The sequence below is a fragment of the Astatotilapia calliptera genome, chromosome 17 (genome assembly GCF_900246225.1).
Source record: "Astatotilapia calliptera chromosome 17, fAstCal1.2, whole genome shotgun sequence".
In the NCBI taxonomy this organism is placed as follows: domain Eukaryota; kingdom Metazoa; phylum Chordata; class Actinopteri; order Cichliformes; family Cichlidae; genus Astatotilapia; species Astatotilapia calliptera.
This window is the reverse complement of record NC_039318.1, coordinates 29,597,821-29,617,265: the sequence shown is the minus strand read 5'-3', so window position 1 is coordinate 29,617,265 and position 19,445 is coordinate 29,597,821. Positions and strand designations below refer to the sequence as shown.

Below are 19,445 nucleotides of genomic sequence, written 5' to 3'. Positions count from 1 at the left end.
CGTCTTTGTGTGGAATCCGTGTACCTGCTCTCATTTGCTGTTTGGTTGTTGTTGAAATGGTTTTGTGAGCTTTAATCTGAGAATCTGGCGTTTCTGGCAAAACACAGTTATGTTTAAAAGTCGATTCAGGATTTAATGAATTGATATCGCTTTATTCAAGCTACTCACCTCCCACTTCCACCTGCACTTTCAATTGGACCAAGGCCAATCAGAGAGGTCCCACCCCTGACTATCTCAGATTGGTTTAGTCCACGATAGGGGCATAATGTGTGTCTGTTGTTGACCACAGGGAATGTTGCAGATTTTTTTTTTTTTTTTTTTTGCTACCCGAACAGTTGGTCGCACAGGTGCAACCAAATATTTTTTATTTTTTTTTAGCCGCACCACTGAAAAATTTGGTCGCATTTGCGACCAAATTGGTCGCACTCTAGAGCCCTGGAGGGCCAATCTGCGTTTATCCTCCTTCAAATTGAGTTGATTGGTTCAGCTGCCCGTCACTACTAGATCAACTGCCCATTTGCGCATGTGGAAAGGTAACTCTACTTGGACAAACTGCCCGAAATGCGTTGACAGAAACATTTCAGGAATTTTGAGTCATTCTGCACCCAAGATGCGCCAATACCGTGAAAAGTTTTTTGTATCGAGTTAATCGTGATGACGGCTTAATCCGCGTTAAAGTGTTAATTTTGACAGCACTATTATTAACATGAAAAAAAGTTGGGGCAAAACTCACAAAGTGTTTTGTATTCATTTTTTTTTTTTTTTATTCAAAGAAAAACTTGAATATAAAAGCTTGTTTAATAAAACATCAACATGCTGTTTTATATTAGGGGTTGGCTTTTAGCTTCGGCTAAAGCCATTAGCTTAGTAATGATCTTCTTGGTAAGAAAGTCAGTGAGACGGAGACGGTATATTTTCACAAAATGTCAAGCTGTTCCTTTAATATTTCTGCGGTTGTTGCTTTGTCTTAGCCACATCTTTCTTTATAACTGAATATGACTTTGCACTTGTGCAGCCTTTTACTGATCGGGGACATTAATGCCACAGTGAAAGAAAGGCAGAGCACACAGATCAGGCTGATTGAATTGTCTGAGTGAGGGAAGCACAGCAACAAACTCACACAGACCCTTTTAGTCTCCATGCTGTAGCAGTGCATCTTTTCCCTGCATGCTCGCAACGCGGGAGATGGAGTTTTCTGAGAACATTGTGAGGAGTGACCTATTTTGGCGTGTGTGTATGTGTGTCTGCATGGAAGGTGACCGTCAGTGCTGCCTCTCTGCCAGTAGCGCTCAATAACCGCATTTCCTGGCCACACACATTCAAAAACCTTCTCCCCTTTGCTGTAGCAGGAAGAGCTTATTTTCTGCCAGTCAGCTGAAGAAGAGTTGAAGAAACAGAATGTGCTTGCCTCTATGTACAGTGGGGCAAAAAAGTATTTAGTCAGCCACCGATTGTGCAAGTTCCCCCACTTAAAATGATGACAGAGGTCAGTAATTTGCACCAGAGGTACACTTCAACTGTGAGAGACAGAATGTGAAAAAAATATCCATGAATCCACATGGTAGGATTTGTAAAGAATTTATTCGTAAATCAGGGTGGAAAATAAGTATTTGGTCAATAACAAAAATACAACTCAATACTTTGTAACATAACCTTTGTTGGCAATAACAGAGGTCAAACGTTTACTATAGGTCTTTACCAGGTTTGCACACACAGTAGCTGGTATTTTGGCCCATTCCTCCATGCAGATCTTCTCGAGAGCAGTGATGTTTTGGGGCTGTCGCCGAGCAACACGGACTTTCAACTCCCGCCACAGATTTTCTATGGGGTTGAGGTCTGGAGACTGGCTAGGCCACTCCAGGACTTTCAAATGCTTCTTACGGAGCCACTCCTTTGTTGCCCGGGCGGTGTGTTTTGGATCATTGTCATGTTGGAAGACCCAGCCTCGTTTCATCTTCAAAGTTCTCACTGATGGAAGGAGGTTTTGGCTCAAAATCTCATGATACATGGCCCCATTCATTCTGTCCTTAACACGGATCAGTCGTCCTGTCCCCTCGGCAGAAAAACAGCCCCATAGCATGATGTTTCCACCCCCATGCTTCACAGTAGGTATGGTGTTCTTGGGATGCAACTCAGTATTCTTCTTCCTCCAAACACGACGAGTTGAGTTTATACCAAAAAGTTCTACTTTGGTTTCATCTGACCACATGACATTCTCCCAATCCTCTGCTGTATCATCCATGTGCTCTCTGGCAAACTTTAGACGGGCCTGGACATGCACTGGCTTCAGCAGCGGAACACGTCTGGCACTGCGGGATTTGATTCTCTGCCGTTGTAGTGTGTTACTGATGGTGACCTTTGTTACTTTGGTCCCAGCTCTCTGCAGGTCATTCACCAGGTCCCCGCGTGTGGTTCTGGGATCTTTGCTCACCGTTCTCATGATCATTTTGACCCCACGGGATGAGATCTTGCGTGGAGCCCCAGATCGAGGGAGATTATCAGTGGTCTTGTATGTCTTCCATTTTCTGATGATTGCTCCCACAGTTGATTTTTTCACACCAAGCTGCTTGCCTATTGTAGATTCACTCTTCCCAGTCTGGTGCAGGTCTACAATACTTTTCCTGGTGTCCTTCGAAAGCTCTTTGGTCTTGGCCATGGCGGAGTTTGGAGTCTGACTGTTTGAGGCTGTGGACAGGTGTCTTTTATACAGATGATGAGTTCAAACAGGTGCCATTCATACAGGTAACGAGTGGGGGACAGAAAAGCTTCTTACAGAAGACGTTACAGGTCTGTGAGAGCCAGAGATTTTCCTTGTTTGAGGTGACCAAATACTTATTTTCCACCCTAATTTACGAATAAATTCTTTACAAATCCTACCATGTGAATTCATGGATTTTTTTTTTCACACATTCTGTCTCTCACAGTTGAAGTGTACCTCTGGTGCAAATTACTGACCTCTGTCATCATTTTAAGTGGGGGAACTTGCACAATCGGTGGCTGACTAAATACTTTTTTGCCCCACTGTATGTGTGTGAATTATTCAGTGTACCAGGGAAGTACATTGATGCTGACTTGTTCAGCCAGGAAACAGAAAGTAGGTTAGATCCACTAACAACTACATCTAAAGCACTCTTTCCGTCTCAATCATGATCTCTGTTGGCATTTTTTTAAAAAACATCATTTTCTTAATATTTATACTTCCTCAGTCTGCTTCTCATCCCAGTAACTGCCCTGGCATCTTTAAGCCATTTAGGCCAAGTCATTGTGAAGAAATGTGTCTCTGAGCACATGTGATTCAGTCACACCCTCAAGAGGGTCTGTGAAGTCAGCCCTGGGCTGCTGGGGGCACCGCCCTGCGTGTGCATGGCAGTGGAAGTCAAGCGTTCACAGGAAATTGGCCAGCTCATTCACACTGTTTAACTTCTCAGACTGATGGGAAATAAGAAAGTGATAGAAACGGACATTACCGGTAACAGAAGGTAGAAACAGAGTACGTAAGGAAACTGAGCAACGGGAGACATGTGAATGCTGGGAAAACTAGAAAAATAATGAGTAGTATGGTAACAATGATAAATGTGCAAAAAAAGAAAAAAAAAACATTTATTGCTCTGAAGTTTATTTTATTGCACCAAAAGAACATGATAAAATGGAGGAAATTGGAGCAATTCGACAGTTGTCTTCAAATAAATGCTAATGAGCTTTTGTTAGGTAAGGTTTCAAGATACATCCATTTGCAGTCAGAGCCACAACCATCCAGTGGTTTCAATGTGGTCTTGCCTAGAAATTGTTCATATTACTCACATGTATTCTGCCTGTGGTTTTCTTTCCTGTATAAGTGGTTTGGGGGGGATAATTTATTTTTTGGTGGTTAGGGCCATAAGTGTGTGGACACTGATGCAATTTTTGCCTCTGTACACCACCACAGTAAATTTAAAATGAAACAATAAACATGTGATTAGAGTGCAAACTAATAACTTCGATTCAAGAGGTGCAATTACTGTTTAATTACTTTGAAAAGCAGCTGAATTGCCCCATTTGCAGTGCTCTTTTCTCATGTGACTGATCTACATCATTTCTTAACAGATGTGCTTCATCCCCAATTAGTTTAACAAACAACAATGTGGCACTTCAAGGCCAGAGGTGCTTTTCTAACTGTAAACCAAAGTACATCAGATGTTCTGTTGTTGGCTGCAAGAGGAAACACACGTTTCCATGCATCTCGAGCTTTTGAGAAGTCTACTACTGTTATTTTTCATGGCAATCCCACTAAAGTAGATTGCTATAAAATTACTGTTAGCTTTGGCCGGAGTTGTGCATAAACCCGAGTGTCAGTTATAGAAACCATTAAACATGCACTGAGTGTGGGTTACTATGTTACTTGTGCATGCACCGCTTCTCAGTTTCATTAGGATCAAATTAGAAGCTTTTGAGTAATCTTGACAAACGCAACCCAGCTTGTGAACGATGATGAAGCATGTACTGTCAAAACGTAGCCTCGCTTTCTTCTGCTTCGAACATCTGCAGGTGAAGGTTTTGCTAGCTGGCACCTCTTGGTGAGTGGCGCCTAAACAATCAGAGCATGTAAATGTCATAGTAGGTGATCAATTTATTTTAATTTTTTTTTTTTTTTTTAAGAAAAAGGCAGAAGCTAAAACAGAAATGTATTGAAAGCATTACGTGATTTTAAAATTTCAACTTTGTACACGAGAATGATGTGATGACTTTAAGGGTGTGAAAACCACAGGACCTGTCACAAGTTTTTCCGAGAACACAGCAGTTTCCTGTGGTGTTGGGTACCTGTGTTTTTCATTGTGCTGACATCTTTCCTGAGGGTAGAAGAGTTATAGGCAGTTGTATTTCTTGGTTTAAAATTGCCACCAGTCATTGTTGTGATCAGCTGGGATGAAATCAGTACAGAACTGCTGAAACTCTTAAGTTTGCATGAAGTTTATTTAACAGCTGATTCATTTTAAGGGATATATCAAATAGCGCTGAATCCTGGTTCTCATTTCTTTAAATGTGGTAGTAAATGGATTATTCTCTGTTGAATTTATATTTATTACTGTTACAATAAATCAAAATTCTCTTTATTTATTTTTTCCTGCTTAATTTCTCCCACCCAGAGGTGCTCTTTGGCAGAAACGATACATCCACCGTCTGCTAGATAACAAACAAGACTTGAATAGAGGAGTGCACTTGAATCCCAATAGAAACAGGGATATTTACTTTTCTTCGCCCCCACCTTCTCCATTCAGAACAGACGCTAGTATGAAGCGACGGAGTACAACGGGAGCTTGTGAATAAACGTCGGACACAACAATAAAAGAACCCATTAGCTTAGTTATCATGAGCCTCTTGAAAGCCTCGACTCTCTCCTTGTCCTTTGCTTCCCCTTTCTCCCCCCATCTTTTCCTGCTGCCTCCGCTTTCTTTTTATATTTGACCTCAGATCACTTTTTCTCCTTTATCTGAAATACGCAAGCTCTGATCTCCTCTTTTTTTCACTCGAATTTTCTTACACTTCACTTCTCTTGTTAGTTTGTTTTATAAACGTCACACTCTTCAATTCTTCAGACATTGAAATTATTTGTGAGAGGACACACATGCTTTGGTGTATCTCTGTGTTTTATGTAAGAATAATTGGAAATAAAATTTAGGACAAGGAAAGGTAAAGCAGTATTTTTTTTGTTAATCTGTAATGATACTGAGTGATAAATGACAGTGAAAGAAACATGCTTAGTTTGAACGACAAAAGAAATATGTAAACGGTGCAAACACATATCTCTCACAGTAAACATAAATCATGGAGAGTTATGGCTGTTTTGAAATTTCCTAAACTGCCACATCTGTAGTTTATGTGTAAAAGAAACAAAAAGCTCAAGAGTTGTTTTGTTTTTGTTTTTTTCAGCTTACTCCGTTTTCTGAGCTTAAATATTTTGCACAAATTGCCTTTTGATTGAAATTGATTGAAACAATAATCATATGATTTTATGAGTGTCTCACATCATTGGTGGAAGAAGTTTGGCTCACGCTTTTTTACTGTGTTGTAGTTCATTGAGGTTTACAGCCATTTATTTATGCACAGCTCTCTTAAGGTCCCACCACAGCATTTCAGTCAGGTTGAAGTCTTGACTTTGACTGGACCATTGAAACATCCTGATTCTTTTCTTTGTCAGCCGTTCTGTTGTAGATTTGTTGATGTGCTTGAGAACGTTGTCCTGTGGCATGATACAATCTTGATTTAAGCTTTAGCTTTTGAACTGGTGTTCTCAGTCTAGACTCTAGAATAGTTTACAGAGGAGTTCACGGTCGACAGTGTGACTGCGAGGTGCGCACGTCCTGTGGCTGGAAAAATAAGCCCAAATCATCTCCCCTCCACCGCCGTGCTCTATAGTTGGTATGAGTTGTTTGTGCAGATATGCTGTTTGGTTTTTACCAAACATGGTGCTGCGCAGTATGACCAAACATCTCCACTTTGGTCTGGTCTGTAAAAGGTCATTGTTCCAGGAGTCTTGTGGTTTGTTCAGATGCAACTTTGCAAACCTAAACTGTGTTGCTATGTTTCGTTTTGTTTTTATAATAAGAAGAGACTTCCCCTTTTCAACCCTTCCGAACAAGCTATTCTTGTTCAAGCTGTTTTTAATTATACTGGGGTGAACGTCAACATTTAACAAGCTAATCGAGGCCTGCAGAGTGTGAGTGTGAGATGTGGCACTTGGGGCTTTTTGTTTGTTTGTTTTGTTTTTTCCAATTTCTCTGAGCATTGTCTAATCTTGTGGGGAATTTTCTGGAACATCTCCTCCTAAGAAGATTGTGGCAAGATGTTAACCCACCAGAATGCCCCAGACCTACAAACTGCAAATGAAACTTTTGCCTTAATTGACAAGTTTGTCAATTAATCAGGTATATTTGATTAGCAACACATAGCTGCTACTTAACCTCTTAATTACTATGGAAGCCGTGCGGGTGTGAGCTCAGCTTTTCACAGGACTGATTGGAGTACTGTTAACATTTTCTTCATCTAATCTTCTAATATTATAGAGGTATCTTTTTACTCTACCTTAAATCACATAGGCTTTCAATTAAACAAGTGGTTTTAACTGGTAATAATATTAGTAATTATAACTAAGGACTGATATTGAAACAAGTGCCTTTATAGGGTTGATCTTTTGTTGGTTGTTTCATTAATTCCTTTTCAGTTGTCTCTGTGGTCAAGACAGGAAAAAAAAAAAAGGCCATGCTGAGTTTACATCCATTGTTGCACAACTTCTCAGAAAATATGCTAGCGTTGATTAAAGGAACTGATACATTTAAAGGCATATATTTTGATGGAGTAGACAATTTGGAAGCAGTTCCTAGTTGCCATTCCTGTAATTGTTGTAAGTGACACTCCACAGACAAGTCAGCCCTGCTCTATCAGCAGATTAACAAGTGATAAATAAAGGCGCTGTCAGTGATGCTGAAGATAGCGCTCTATGGTGAATTCATGACTTAGAACTACTGGTTTTGCATACATGCTTTTAATTATATTTAAGAACATCAGTATAATTTACAGATTTGTTATCAGTGACTGTGTGAAACCTGGGATACTAAAACGTATCAGTTACAAATGTTTATGATTGTTATTATAGTACATTTGTGTGTTGCTAATCCTTGTTAGCTAAAAGCTCAAGTTTCAGATTGCTCTTGACACTTAGTTTCAGGCAGGTTTTACTACTTTTGGCTCTGCGTTATGTCATTGAACAGGTATCCTTAAAATCTAATCAAGAAGCCCCGCCCACTTGCTGTCCAAAAAACACCTTTTTTGTGTCTATCATAAGAAGATTGCTTAACGATAGGGTTGCCTTATAGCAGCATGGTAGACAGTGAGTGAACTAAGGACCTTTTATCATCTCACAGAATAAGATTGAGTTACATCGAACTGTGAACGATGCAAAGCTATTCACTGGAGTAAAAACTCAAAGTTTAACTACACATTCTATCCCTCAGATATATTTAAAGAAAAAGAAGACTTGTAATTTCAACATTACATCTCAGTTTTTCTACATGATAAAGAAATACTGCTGTAGTAAATTAAAAAAATCTATCAGCTTGTCTCCCTGGGCTTATAGAGTAAGTAGCTCATTGCCCAGACTGTCTTGTAACTGTAAAACAGAAGATACCAGAACTATCCACCTAAAAAATACATTTTCCAAAGTCATACAGTGGGCCAATATTGAGTCTGTGTCAGGCTGATTCTGGCCCTTAGGCCTTATGCTGCACACCCCTGCCCTAGAGTTAATTTTGCAGAAATTTTGAGTGTAGCTGCTGTTACTGCTTGGTTTGTCCTAACTGGCAGATAATATATTCTGTCATTCAAGATTAAAATGGGTGATTAAGGGGGCAAAAATCTGTACGCCAGGTGCCACCGAATGTCTAAATCCACAGGATTTAATGGGAAAATGAATTTGATTCCCCGGGTTTCCTGTAAATGAAACAAAAGGGGCTACAAAGGGAAGCTACTTATCATCATTACTGCCTGACTTCTCTACTCGTTTTGTGTATGTGTCTATGTGAGAGTGTGTTTCTGTGCATGTCTGCCCGGGCTGTGGCCCAACACAGAAGCAGACCTCTGTTGCAAATGTAATTCACATGAGGCCAGAGGAGCTCTAACGCTATTACCACACACACACACACACACTCTCACACACATGCACAGCTGTGTTGCCGCCCACGGTCTCTGTTTCGCGCTCCTTTTCTCTCCGTCAGTTCGTAAAATTTAATTTTGAAAAACTGATCATGTCATTGGGGGGATTCTTGTGTGCTGTGCTCAGAAAATATAAAAAGATTCAAAAGACAACTTTCTGGAAGTCAGAAATGCTTTAATTATTTACGAGTGAAGAAAAAACTGATGCACAGAAACCACTATCTAATACTTCTGTAAGCATTGTAGATTTTGAAAAATCAAGTATAGTCTTTTTTTTTTTTTTGTTTTTTTTTGTTGAAATGTCACATTTATTCAATGCTAATATGTCCACTAGCACTGTAGTTGTTACAAAAGTGAAACGAGGAAGAAACACAAGGAGTTGGGGTGTGCAGTGCCGTGCTACAGTAACAGGAGGAAAGCCAGAGAGAAGAGGTGGGACCATTTTTCACACGAGGCTCCAGAAGCCTGAACGCCCACGCCGACTTTCTCAGACTTAGAGAGAGAGAGATTCCTAATTTCCTCAATGTCTGAATAACCAAGAGGAAAGAGATTAAACAGACTTCAGAAATATCTTCTTTTTTTTAAGGCCCTTGAGAGTGACACCATGCGAATGCTATCTAACTTCAGCAGCAAGAGTTTTATAATGGTACAAAAGTTTTGCTGTGCTTTTGAAGTTTCTTTAGACTTTCACTGTTAAACTCAAGACCAGAATGAAGATTAAAAAAAAACAAAGGATTCAGAATAGGCTTAATAAAATGTGGTTCTTTAAATTAAAATTTTTTCCTCTTCCTGATGTCATTTTCTATCACAGTAGCAGTTGTCTTGACAATAAAGAGACTCATTGAAAAGTCATTTTATAGTGTATTAAGCTGCTTTTTTTTTTTTTTTTTTTAGCTCAGTCTTCTGTGGCCACAAATGGCGCTTTCGGTGTTGAGTGTAGGTCACCTTCATTTTGTAAACGCCCGAAGCCCAACACATAATGACTGTAGTTACACGAGTAAACAGAAGAAAATATAGTGTTCTCCTTTTGTAAAGATATCCTCATCCTTGCCTGCAGTGTTCAAGGACAGCTAGCTAAGCTCTGGCCTGCTGTCACACAAGAGACCCACGTACTTGTGCTCTTCCCATTTCCCATTAACTGAGTGTGTCTTCATCAGTGTCAGCCACTATTAGATTTGGACACACTTAACTTTATGCACTGTCACACAGAGAGGACTGGGAGTTCGTGTGTTAGACTGTGGTGTAATGGTATTAATAGTGATGTCAGCGTAGAAGGACTGATAAAATAGCATTTCTGTGTTTATAAATGGGAATAACCTGCTTGTATCTAAGCTAAGACAAACACTGAAGTGAAACATGTTTCCCACCGATTTAGTTTCCGTCTGGCGCGAGTTGATGCAACGAAAGGAGGCAAACATGCTTTCTTAAATGAACAAGGATGCACGGATCCAACCTTTTCAGCTCCTTGCACGCACTCGGGCTTGGAGTGGAGCTGACGGAAACAAGTTGTGGACCTAAAAGCTTGCAGTAAAGGTTAAAATATGTGGCTGAATATATTGCAGTGTTTACAAGTGCTTGATGTGTACCCCTCTGGACGCATGGTATATGTCCTACGATAGTCGACCCATACTTTTGCGAGCATGTCTAAAGTCATTGCAGCCACTGCTGTTGTTATGCTACCTACTGGCAACCACGGGAATCTCACGAATCCCTTCTTTGGAAAAGTATGTGCCTTGATCATTACTGGTGAACACCTGGGGAACTCGCAGTCACTATGTAAAATTGGTCACAAAGAGAAATGCTGGTACACTGAGAACCTCTTTGCAATTGCTGTGGTTGCTGCCGTTGCCTGTAGTTTGCATGAAAAATGCAGACTTGTCCTCAGTGACTTGGCAACTACTCGTCAAGTGGTGGTGAGAATGTGAAAAGTGTGACACGTGACGGGTGGCCTTCAGAATAAGAATGAAATGTGTTGATTGCAGCGTTAAATCGAGACTTTTTTACTTTGAAGGCCTGGTTAGTATTAGTAGGCAGGTAGAAGGCAAGCATTGGCAGACAGTTCAGCATCTTCCATACGATCTACAGGCAACGTGCTAGCAAACCAGTTTTTGGTGCCTTGATCTGGAATGTGGGCTGGTTATCAACAATTAAACTTTCACAACAAGAGCGAGGTTATTTCCCACGAATATGTGAATTGTGGGTGGTCTTCTCTCAGACAGATAAAAACTAAAAATGAAAATGCTGAAATGAGTTGCCGGGTATATACCCCGGTTGACAGTCTAAAGAAAGAGTATGTTGGGAGCACTGAACACTGTCTATTAACCATCATCTGTAAGTTCTATTTTTTTGTTTTGTGTTGGGGGTTTTAGCGCTGTTGTCTAGTGCTTGCTTTCTCATTCGAGCTCACCAGTTTTCTCTCTTGAGTGATACTGATGTTGATAGGCTGATTTGTGTCTGACTTGTATCACTGATTGACCCTGCTGTCTTATCATATAATAATACAATAATCAATGTTTGAGTTCTTCTATTTGAAGACCAGTTTATACTTTTAACCACTTCACATGGTAAATGTCTAACTGCTAAAGAGAAAAGCAGTGTTTTACAGTCCATGTCCTGTTCTCTTGTTTGTTTTTTAGCGGTTACGACGGTTATCTACCAAATACCGGACAGAGAAGATCTACCCGACCAACATAGGGGAGAGAGAGGAGAATGTGAAGAAGAACAGATATAAAGATATACTGCCATGTAAGTCATGTTCCACAGATGAAAGATTCTTTCCCACAGGACACATTTGAACTTATCAGAAACAGGTGAAACTAATAAAAATTTATGACCATGTTACTTTTCGATGTACCTTTCTTGTATGTTATACTGGCAACTCGGTGAATGGAGCCACTGCTGATTTATCCACTTTCTTTTAAGAAAACAGGATAAAAGTTGGGGTTGGTATGTAAAGATGCCAACTTTTTTTCTTTAGCTTAGAGTGGCATAATTTATCTCATAGCTTCCACGTGATTTAGTTAGTTCAAATTTCTCTTGTTTTTTTTTTTTTTTCTTCAACTTTCAATGTATTCAATCAAAAATTAATAGACAAGGCTTCTTCATACTAAGAAGACATGGGGAGGACAAAGGGGACAAAATGGGCAAATTCTGGTAATTTGGTATGCCCAAACCTTCAGATGCTACTTACCTAGTTAACTCTGAAAAGTGGGAGGAGAATTGGAGGTGCACAAGAAATTAACTTTTGATTTTTATGGGAACTTTTTGGTCACACCTGGCCTTTGCATTAATGTGCCTCCTTGCTACGCTACAATGCTGCTATAAACAAGGATTTAAATGGAGCCTAATGTTTAGCATTGTTGTAGGTTTTGGTGGTTGTGTGCTGCCTATGAGTAGGTAAAAATATCTGTGGACGATTTTTGCTTTACTCCTTCCGGTTGGCATCTTGTTTATCAAAATGCACATCTGGCCTTTATGTATGCGCACATATATGCATAGATCAAGGCCAAATGTGCTGCACTAGCTTATCATTCTGCATCTTTTTCATGACTGTAGTTGATTCACAGCAATAAACGCACCTGCTTTCACTTGGCGTTTTGATCAGAAGTGTTGCCTGACAATATAATCTATATGAAACTTTGCTCCCTGCATGACGAGCAGCTTATAAGCGTCACGCACATATCAGCTCAGCTTTAAAGGTCACTGTACACCAGAGAAAACGGTGTTCAGTTAAAGCTGGTAACAGCCCCAACAAATGTCAAATATCTTTTTAGATATTGTCACCTGCTCGTGTTTACTTTGAGGGTTTTATTCTAACTACTTGGTTAAATGAATGAAATTTAGGAAATAACAAAGTATATTTAGAGATCCATTTATAGCAGCTACAGCTGCCGTAGGTCATGCAATGGTTTCCTACACAGAGGTCTTGCGGTACTTAATAATAACCTCGGGGGAAGCTTACGTGATCCAACATCTGTCCTACTTTTTATACCTTTATCCTGCTTTTCTCCTCTGTCCATTCATTCATTAAGGCTTTTAGTGAATGGGTTGCGGACAAGGCAAAGGAAAAACTGGTTCATCTGTGACAGATGTGTATGCACACACACGCACTGTACATAAAAATGGAGGATAATACTGTGTCCATTATATCACATATTTTACTTGTTCCCACTTATATCCTCATTCATTTTTTGTTTATTTTTGTTTCAATAAGAAGAAAATGTTTTAATAGAGAAAATATTTCTTTCCATTTCCTCCCCAGTTGATCACAGTAGAGTGAAGCTGAAGCTAAAAACAACCAATCAGGACACAGATTACATCAATGCTAACTTCATTAAGGTAAATGTCAGGTTACTTTACCATGTTCTCTGGCATGTTGTTTACAGTTTAGTGGAAAAGTTCTTATAGTGTACTGAGTCATGTGATTAATCCTCGCTGAATGTGTTAATATAATTGATCGGTGAACATGTTTTCTCTGCTTTCAGGGTATGGATGGCCCAGAGGCTTATATTGCAACTCAGGGTCCACTGCCGAACACTGTCATCGACTTCTGGAGGATGATCTGGGAATACAATGTTGCTGTGAGTTTTCCTTACTTAGAAGACTGGAAGTCAATGGATGGGGATATTTTTTTTTTGTTTTTCTCATTGTGAACAATTGAATCGTGTATCTAAGTGCTGTTTTTGAGCTAAAACGTTGAAGGTAAAGAGAGCAGGAAAAGTCTGATGTACAGTTTGGATGCACTTGATGGGGGTTTTTTCTTCCCGTCTTCATTAATAGACTGGATATCTGATTATTGGCTTCTTTGCAGTGATTTGATCCAATTTCAGCAATGTAAACTTTTATCTACTGAGGATTTAAATGGAATTAAAAAGTCTTTAAAACTAGAACCTGGTTATTTGCCAATTTATAAATAATGGTATTTATAATATATAATAAATAAAATATTTTAAAAAGTGATGAAGAGATCAAAGAAACACCCTTCAACCTTCTTGTTGAAGTTTGTCCACCAGAGGGCGAAGTTGTCTGAGCAGAGCATAAACAAGCAAAAAAATAACTACACATGTCACACATAAATACAAAATATCAGCTGATATATCAGAATGTTGGATTCTTAAATCAGTAAATAGTACTGTCGATTATGATGCTATACTAGTCTCTGAGCGAGTCGGCTTGCTCGAAACAAACCTTTCTAGGCTCTGTAAGGGTTACAATATATAAGGTTAAGGTTAGGTTATATTCTATAACGGGAATGGTAAAGCAGTTCAGTTCAATAGTTTAAAGATGTCTTTTTAGTAATCGAGCTCTATGAGGGGGGGAAAAACGCTTCGGGGTGTTGCGTTGACTGTTTTGTTGCAGTACTGCGAGTGACCACTAGAAGAGCACAATAGCAAGGGAGAGGTGGTGCTGCAAGAGCTGGAAATGGCACCTTAACAGTGCAAGTATTTGGCAAGCTAGCCACAAAAAGCATAAAAACTGCTGTGCTGCCGGGGGATCTTTTGTTAGCAGGGTGGCTGAAGAGGAAGAGAGGGTTTATTACCTAATGTGTTTTTGCAAAATGCTGCAAGAACTAGCCGCAGCTAACAGAAGACTTTTTTTTTCTTTTTTTAAATGTAAAATGTAATTCTCCTTTTTTTGTTTATTTGTTTTCTTTTAAATGAGCGCTTACTCTTTCCAAGAGTGCAGATTTGGAAGAACAAAAGGTTTGCGTCATCACACAAATTGGAGAAAAAATGTTGACATTAGTGGCGGTTAAATAAATTAAGTGTACGAAGTAAGACTGTAATAATGAAGATACTCAAAATAAATATTTAATTGTGTCGTCAGGAATTAAGAGGCAGATGGAGAGTGCTTATGCTGTAACCAGATGGACAAAGATGAGAAGAGGGAGGAGGGCTATGATTAGGTTTAACTAGTGCTATGAAGAGGGATGAGTCTGCAGCTTTGATAATTACTCCTGTAGGATCAAAGGAATGACCTGAAATGCAGCTGCATGGAAATGTGCGATCAAACGTGAAGGATGCTCTGCTTAGTTTCTCTAACTCTTTTAAATCTAAGCACGCAGGAATGAATAAAAATCTGCGTTTTTAGTTTTGAGAGCTTAAATGTTTATATTGTAATCCTTTTTGTGTCTTCGCAGGTTATTGTGATGGCTTGTCGAGAGTTTGAGATGGGAAGAGTAAGTGTGCACATTTTTGCACATGTAAAATCACAACTGCTTTTCTTTTTTCTAATAAAAAAAAAATGTTTGTGGAAAGAGACGATGTGAATTCACACTGATCACTTATTTTGAGCTCTATATTGCTTGCACGTATGGCTATAGTAAGCACATAATTAGTCACTTATATTTGTCACCATCTATGTTCTACATGTCACATTAATTGTTTATTTTGAATCTGAAAGTGTGTGTTCACAGGAAGCTGTGGTGTCTGTCTCGTATTTTGTTCTCAGCCAAAGCTAACTTTTCTTCTCTGGTTAGAAAAAGTGTGAGCGGTATTTCCCGATGCAGGGGGAGCAGCCTATGAGCTTTGGCCCTTTCAGAATCTCCTATGTAAGTAGACAAATCTGTGATGATACAGCTCTGTGTGTGTGTGTGTGTGTGTGTGTGTGTGTGTGTGTGTGTGTGTGAGACGAGTGCACGTAGCAGGTCTGCGTTTTGGGACTGCCTCTTTTCTCACATGTTTTTGTTTTCTAGGAATCGGAGCAGGCCAGAACAGACTACTTCATCAGGACTTTGACAGCACAGTATGAAAATGTAAGTGCTTTCTCTCGAGACCTCTTCATTAATACCTAATGTAGTTTATCAAGAAACCAGTCTAAAGTAAGTGTTAACTTTCAGATAACGCTACAGCCTATCACAATAGCGACAAGATTGCCTACAAATAAACTTCATATCCACATGTTTTCCAACAAATACAATTAGGCTTTCTTTTTGCAGCCATAAACCCAAAGTCCCCCTTCAACTGCTTGCATGCATCTAAACGCCAACCTTTAAATTTGAGTTTGAGGAAAAAGGAGCCATTTGACCAGGAGCCAAATGTTGCACGCAGGACGATTGGTGCATTAAAAAATTCCCGTTTGTGCTGAATGACCACAAACATCCTTCAGACGTCTCAGGCTGTTGCAGTGCAATATCCTGACAGGTCTGCATAGACAGTCAGACAGTCACGCTGCACTCTTGTTTTTTTTCTATTTGTTTGTTTAGGGTTTTTTGTGTGTGTGAGGGATTTTTTTTTTTTTTTTTTTTTTTTTTAAAAACATCCAAACAAAAATAAAACAACTGGTCATGCTCCAGATCTGATGCACCGTCTTCAGGCTTGAATACTGCAGACTACAGATGCATCTGGAGAGAGCTGTTTGGGTTAGTGTGAAAAACGATTTCCTTTGTGTACAAGTTGGAGGTCCATGGGGTGGGATTATACTTAAACTGTGTGTCAATAAAGTTTTTTTTTTTTTTAAAGATTCAGTTTGGCAACATTGTTCATGGCATATCATAGTTTCACTCCTTCACCACTGAACCAGCTTTCATCTGACTCTCCACTCAGTTATCAACGTTTGTTTTCCTGCAGGAATCCCGTAGGATAACGCAGTTCCATTATATGAACTGGCCAGATCATGACGTCCCCTCATCATTTGATTCCATTTTGGATATGATTGGGCTGATGAGAGAATACCAAGAGAACAATGATGTCCCAATATGTGTACACTGCAGGTAGTTATGCATGCATCTACTCTTAGCTGAAATTGAGTTTTAATGTTTTTGTTGTTTTGGTGAAATTCAGCTAATATGTGAAATATATGAAATTTCTAAAAATGGATTCATGTAAAATGCTTAATTGCCTTAAACAAAGCAGGTTTTACCCAATTTACTGAAGCTGGAGACTTGACAGAAAGTTCTAGGCTACAAATGTAAATATTATCAGTATAGTACAGTAAGAAGCTTAAATGGTAAAGTTATCAACTTGAGTGTAAACAAAAGCAGAATAATTACAAGCCCACAGTTTCTAGCTTTCTGCTGCGCACATGCATGGGTGTACACACAATGCACACACTCGTCTCCATGTGTGTGTAATGAGCTATAATGAGCAGCCTGAGGACATTTCCTGGTTCCTCTGTTACACAGCAGGACTTAAAGCTGCATCTCTGCATCTGTTAAGATGCTTTGTGTGGGTTGATGTGCGCTGTTTGTGTGGAGAAACGGTACTCTTTATAGTAGCAGAATGCTTGCTGACAGCGTGAGATCACTTTTTATGATTTTTTTTTTTTTTTTTTTTTTTTTTTTTGTGTGTGTGTGCTTCTGTGAGGCTCCTGTCTCCTTCCTGTCTGGATGAGGTGTTATTACACACATGCAAACAACATACAAAAAGAGCAGATGCTTCTCAGTAATAGAAATCTAGTTATCTAGTGCACTGATACAACAAAAGCTTATTTGTGTATATGTGTGTGTTTCCACTAATCACAGTGCAGGCTGTGGGAGGACAGGAGCTATCTGTGCTATTGACTACACATGGAACCTCCTCAAAGCCGGGGTATGTCAACACACACTTACCTGTGCAAATGTACACATTAGATCGATTTTAACATTTCTTTTAATTCTCTTTTAACGTTGTAAAGAAAATTCCAGAAGATTTTAATGTATTCCGGTTGATCCAAGAGATGAGGACACAGCGACACTCGGCTGTTCAAACCAAGGTTTGTTGCCTTAGCTTTCATTACAGATGTAAATTAATGAAACGGATGTTTATGCAGAGCGATCATTTATTTACTTGTTCCATACCAGCACAGAAATGCTAATCAGTCCTCAGAAGCTTTACTGCTGCCACGCACAACCATGGCCCTGAGGTCACGAACTCGAGACGTCGTCATATATAACACCCTTTTTATATATAGGGTTTTTCTGTATTAGATGTGTTCTCGTTACTGGAAATTATGTAGGAGTATTAGAGCCACTTAAAGAAAAACATTTACATTTTGAAAATAAAGTCAAAATATGGAGATTACAGGTGTTTCAAGACAAACTGCCATGGCTGCTATACCCTCTACAAAATGCCTTGTGTCGATGAGTTAGCGAGATCGTACTTGGTTTCATTTAAAAGGAAGTAATTTCTCTTTTAGCACATAAACACAGTGGTGTGATATGTAAAAGAACACTGAAGAAAAAAAAAAAAAGCAAACACAAAGTTGGAGGACTTGGCCAGATTTGTCCAAAATGAAATGGGCAGGTGAAAGGATACTAGTGGAATCACAAGAGGCGATAGGACAGCTGATCAGTTAGTTTCACTGACTCGTCTACACAAGGCGTTTTGTAGAATGTATATGAGCCGTGGCATTGGCAACTGTAATCTCCACATTTTGACTTTTTTCTCAAAATGCACACAATTTTTAAATATTTTTCTTAATGTGGCCCTAATACTCGGTCGTGGGAAATAATCTGTTCGGTTTAGATGAGAAGTGGCACTTAGGTAGAGTGCCGCAGGCAGGAGGTAATTAAAATCAGCACGAACACTCCCTCAGTGGGAATTCTTTGGACAGTCTTCTGCTCCTTTGTCACATGGGTTCAATCAGACAGACACCACACAGTTTGTTCTGTGTCTGCAGGATAAAGTTTGTTTAATGTTGATGTGAACCTTGATCGCCTGGCTGTAATGTATGTGTGGTAATGGCTGCCAAGTAGATTTTCATTTCCTTCATTGTAATTAAAAAAAAAAAAAGGCATGTTATCATATAACTGAAGTGTTAAACTGTATTTCTGCAAGATTTGGAAAAGAGATATTGTTAACCTTCTGTTCTTTTAAGGGTATAATGTTCGAATGCACAGCTGTAATAATAAGATTATTTCCTGCTAAAGGTCGCCCCTTCATTCTCATCTCGTTTTGCTACATACCTGGTTGAAAAGGTTCTTTCATTGTCTCGCGTTCCCATCGCTGCGTGTAACTGGTTGAGGTTGTTTTGCCACAATTTTTAACATGGGTGTGTTTTCATGTTTACTTCCTGTAGTTAATGTGTGATTTTCGCCAGGAGGCATTTTGCACTTTGACATAGAGTCAAATTTGTACCTTTAGTCCGAGCTGTTTCTTTTTCTCTCCCAGGAGTGAAAATGAGCTCGGTTAATTGAATTACAGAATTGATTTGCCAAACGCTGACACAGGTTTGAGTTCAAAGTCTCAGACCGCCATCCTGTAGGAAGCTTGTAACTAATGAAATCTGTTTTGATAGAGTGGAAAGTATATTTGATTTGATATTGATTTGCTGAAACTTGTTTTTTCCCCCTCCTCTACTTCTCTCTTTCCTCTCACATCTTGTGCATTTAACCCTTATCTCTTTCTTCATGCACCAGTTTTTTTTTCTCTCCCTCCTGCCTCATCATGTGTCTGTTTTCTTTCTATCTATAGGAGCAGTATGAGCTGGTTCATAGAGCCATCGCTCAACTGTTTGAGAAACAGCTACAGCAGCTGGAGAGTCCCACCAGCACACAGATCCATGATGGCATGGTATGACACACACACACACACACACTGTGCATGCTCTGTAGTGTTAAAGCAAGACAGGATGTCGCTGAGTAACTTACTGGGAGTGGAGGGGAAAAAAATACAGATAATTAGTCACAGGGGAGAAGATGGTGTGGAGAGGTCTAAAGAAAACTTTTGTTTACAGACAGAAAAAGAAGAGTCATTGTGATTGTGCTTAAAACGAGAGATATCTCTGTACAGAGTACTCTGAGGACTGCAGACAATTTCAGCTATTTAAAAACAACTGGAAGC

General features: G+C 39.4%; 1 protein-coding gene across 4 annotated transcripts in view; it reads left to right on the top strand.

Moving 5' to 3' along the window:
• Positions 1-19,445, top strand: part of ptpn12 (protein tyrosine phosphatase non-receptor type 12) — a 56,904-nt gene that overhangs the window by 15,055 nt on the left and 22,404 nt on the right. For all 4 annotated transcript variants that reach the window (XM_026147412.1, XM_026147411.1, XM_026147409.1 and 1 more), the window contains exons 2-11: positions 11,322-11,430; positions 12,947-13,023; positions 13,170-13,265; positions 14,825-14,863; positions 15,164-15,235; positions 15,380-15,439; positions 16,254-16,396; positions 17,147-17,213; positions 17,299-17,376; positions 19,077-19,175. In XM_026147412.1, coding sequence (XP_026003197.1) covers positions 11,322-11,430; positions 12,947-13,023; positions 13,170-13,265; positions 14,825-14,863; positions 15,164-15,235; positions 15,380-15,439; positions 16,254-16,396; positions 17,147-17,213; positions 17,299-17,376; positions 19,077-19,175 — 840 coding nt within the window. The remainder of the gene's footprint in view (positions 1-11,321; positions 11,431-12,946; positions 13,024-13,169; positions 13,266-14,824; positions 14,864-15,163; positions 15,236-15,379; positions 15,440-16,253; positions 16,397-17,146; positions 17,214-17,298; positions 17,377-19,076; positions 19,176-19,445) is intronic.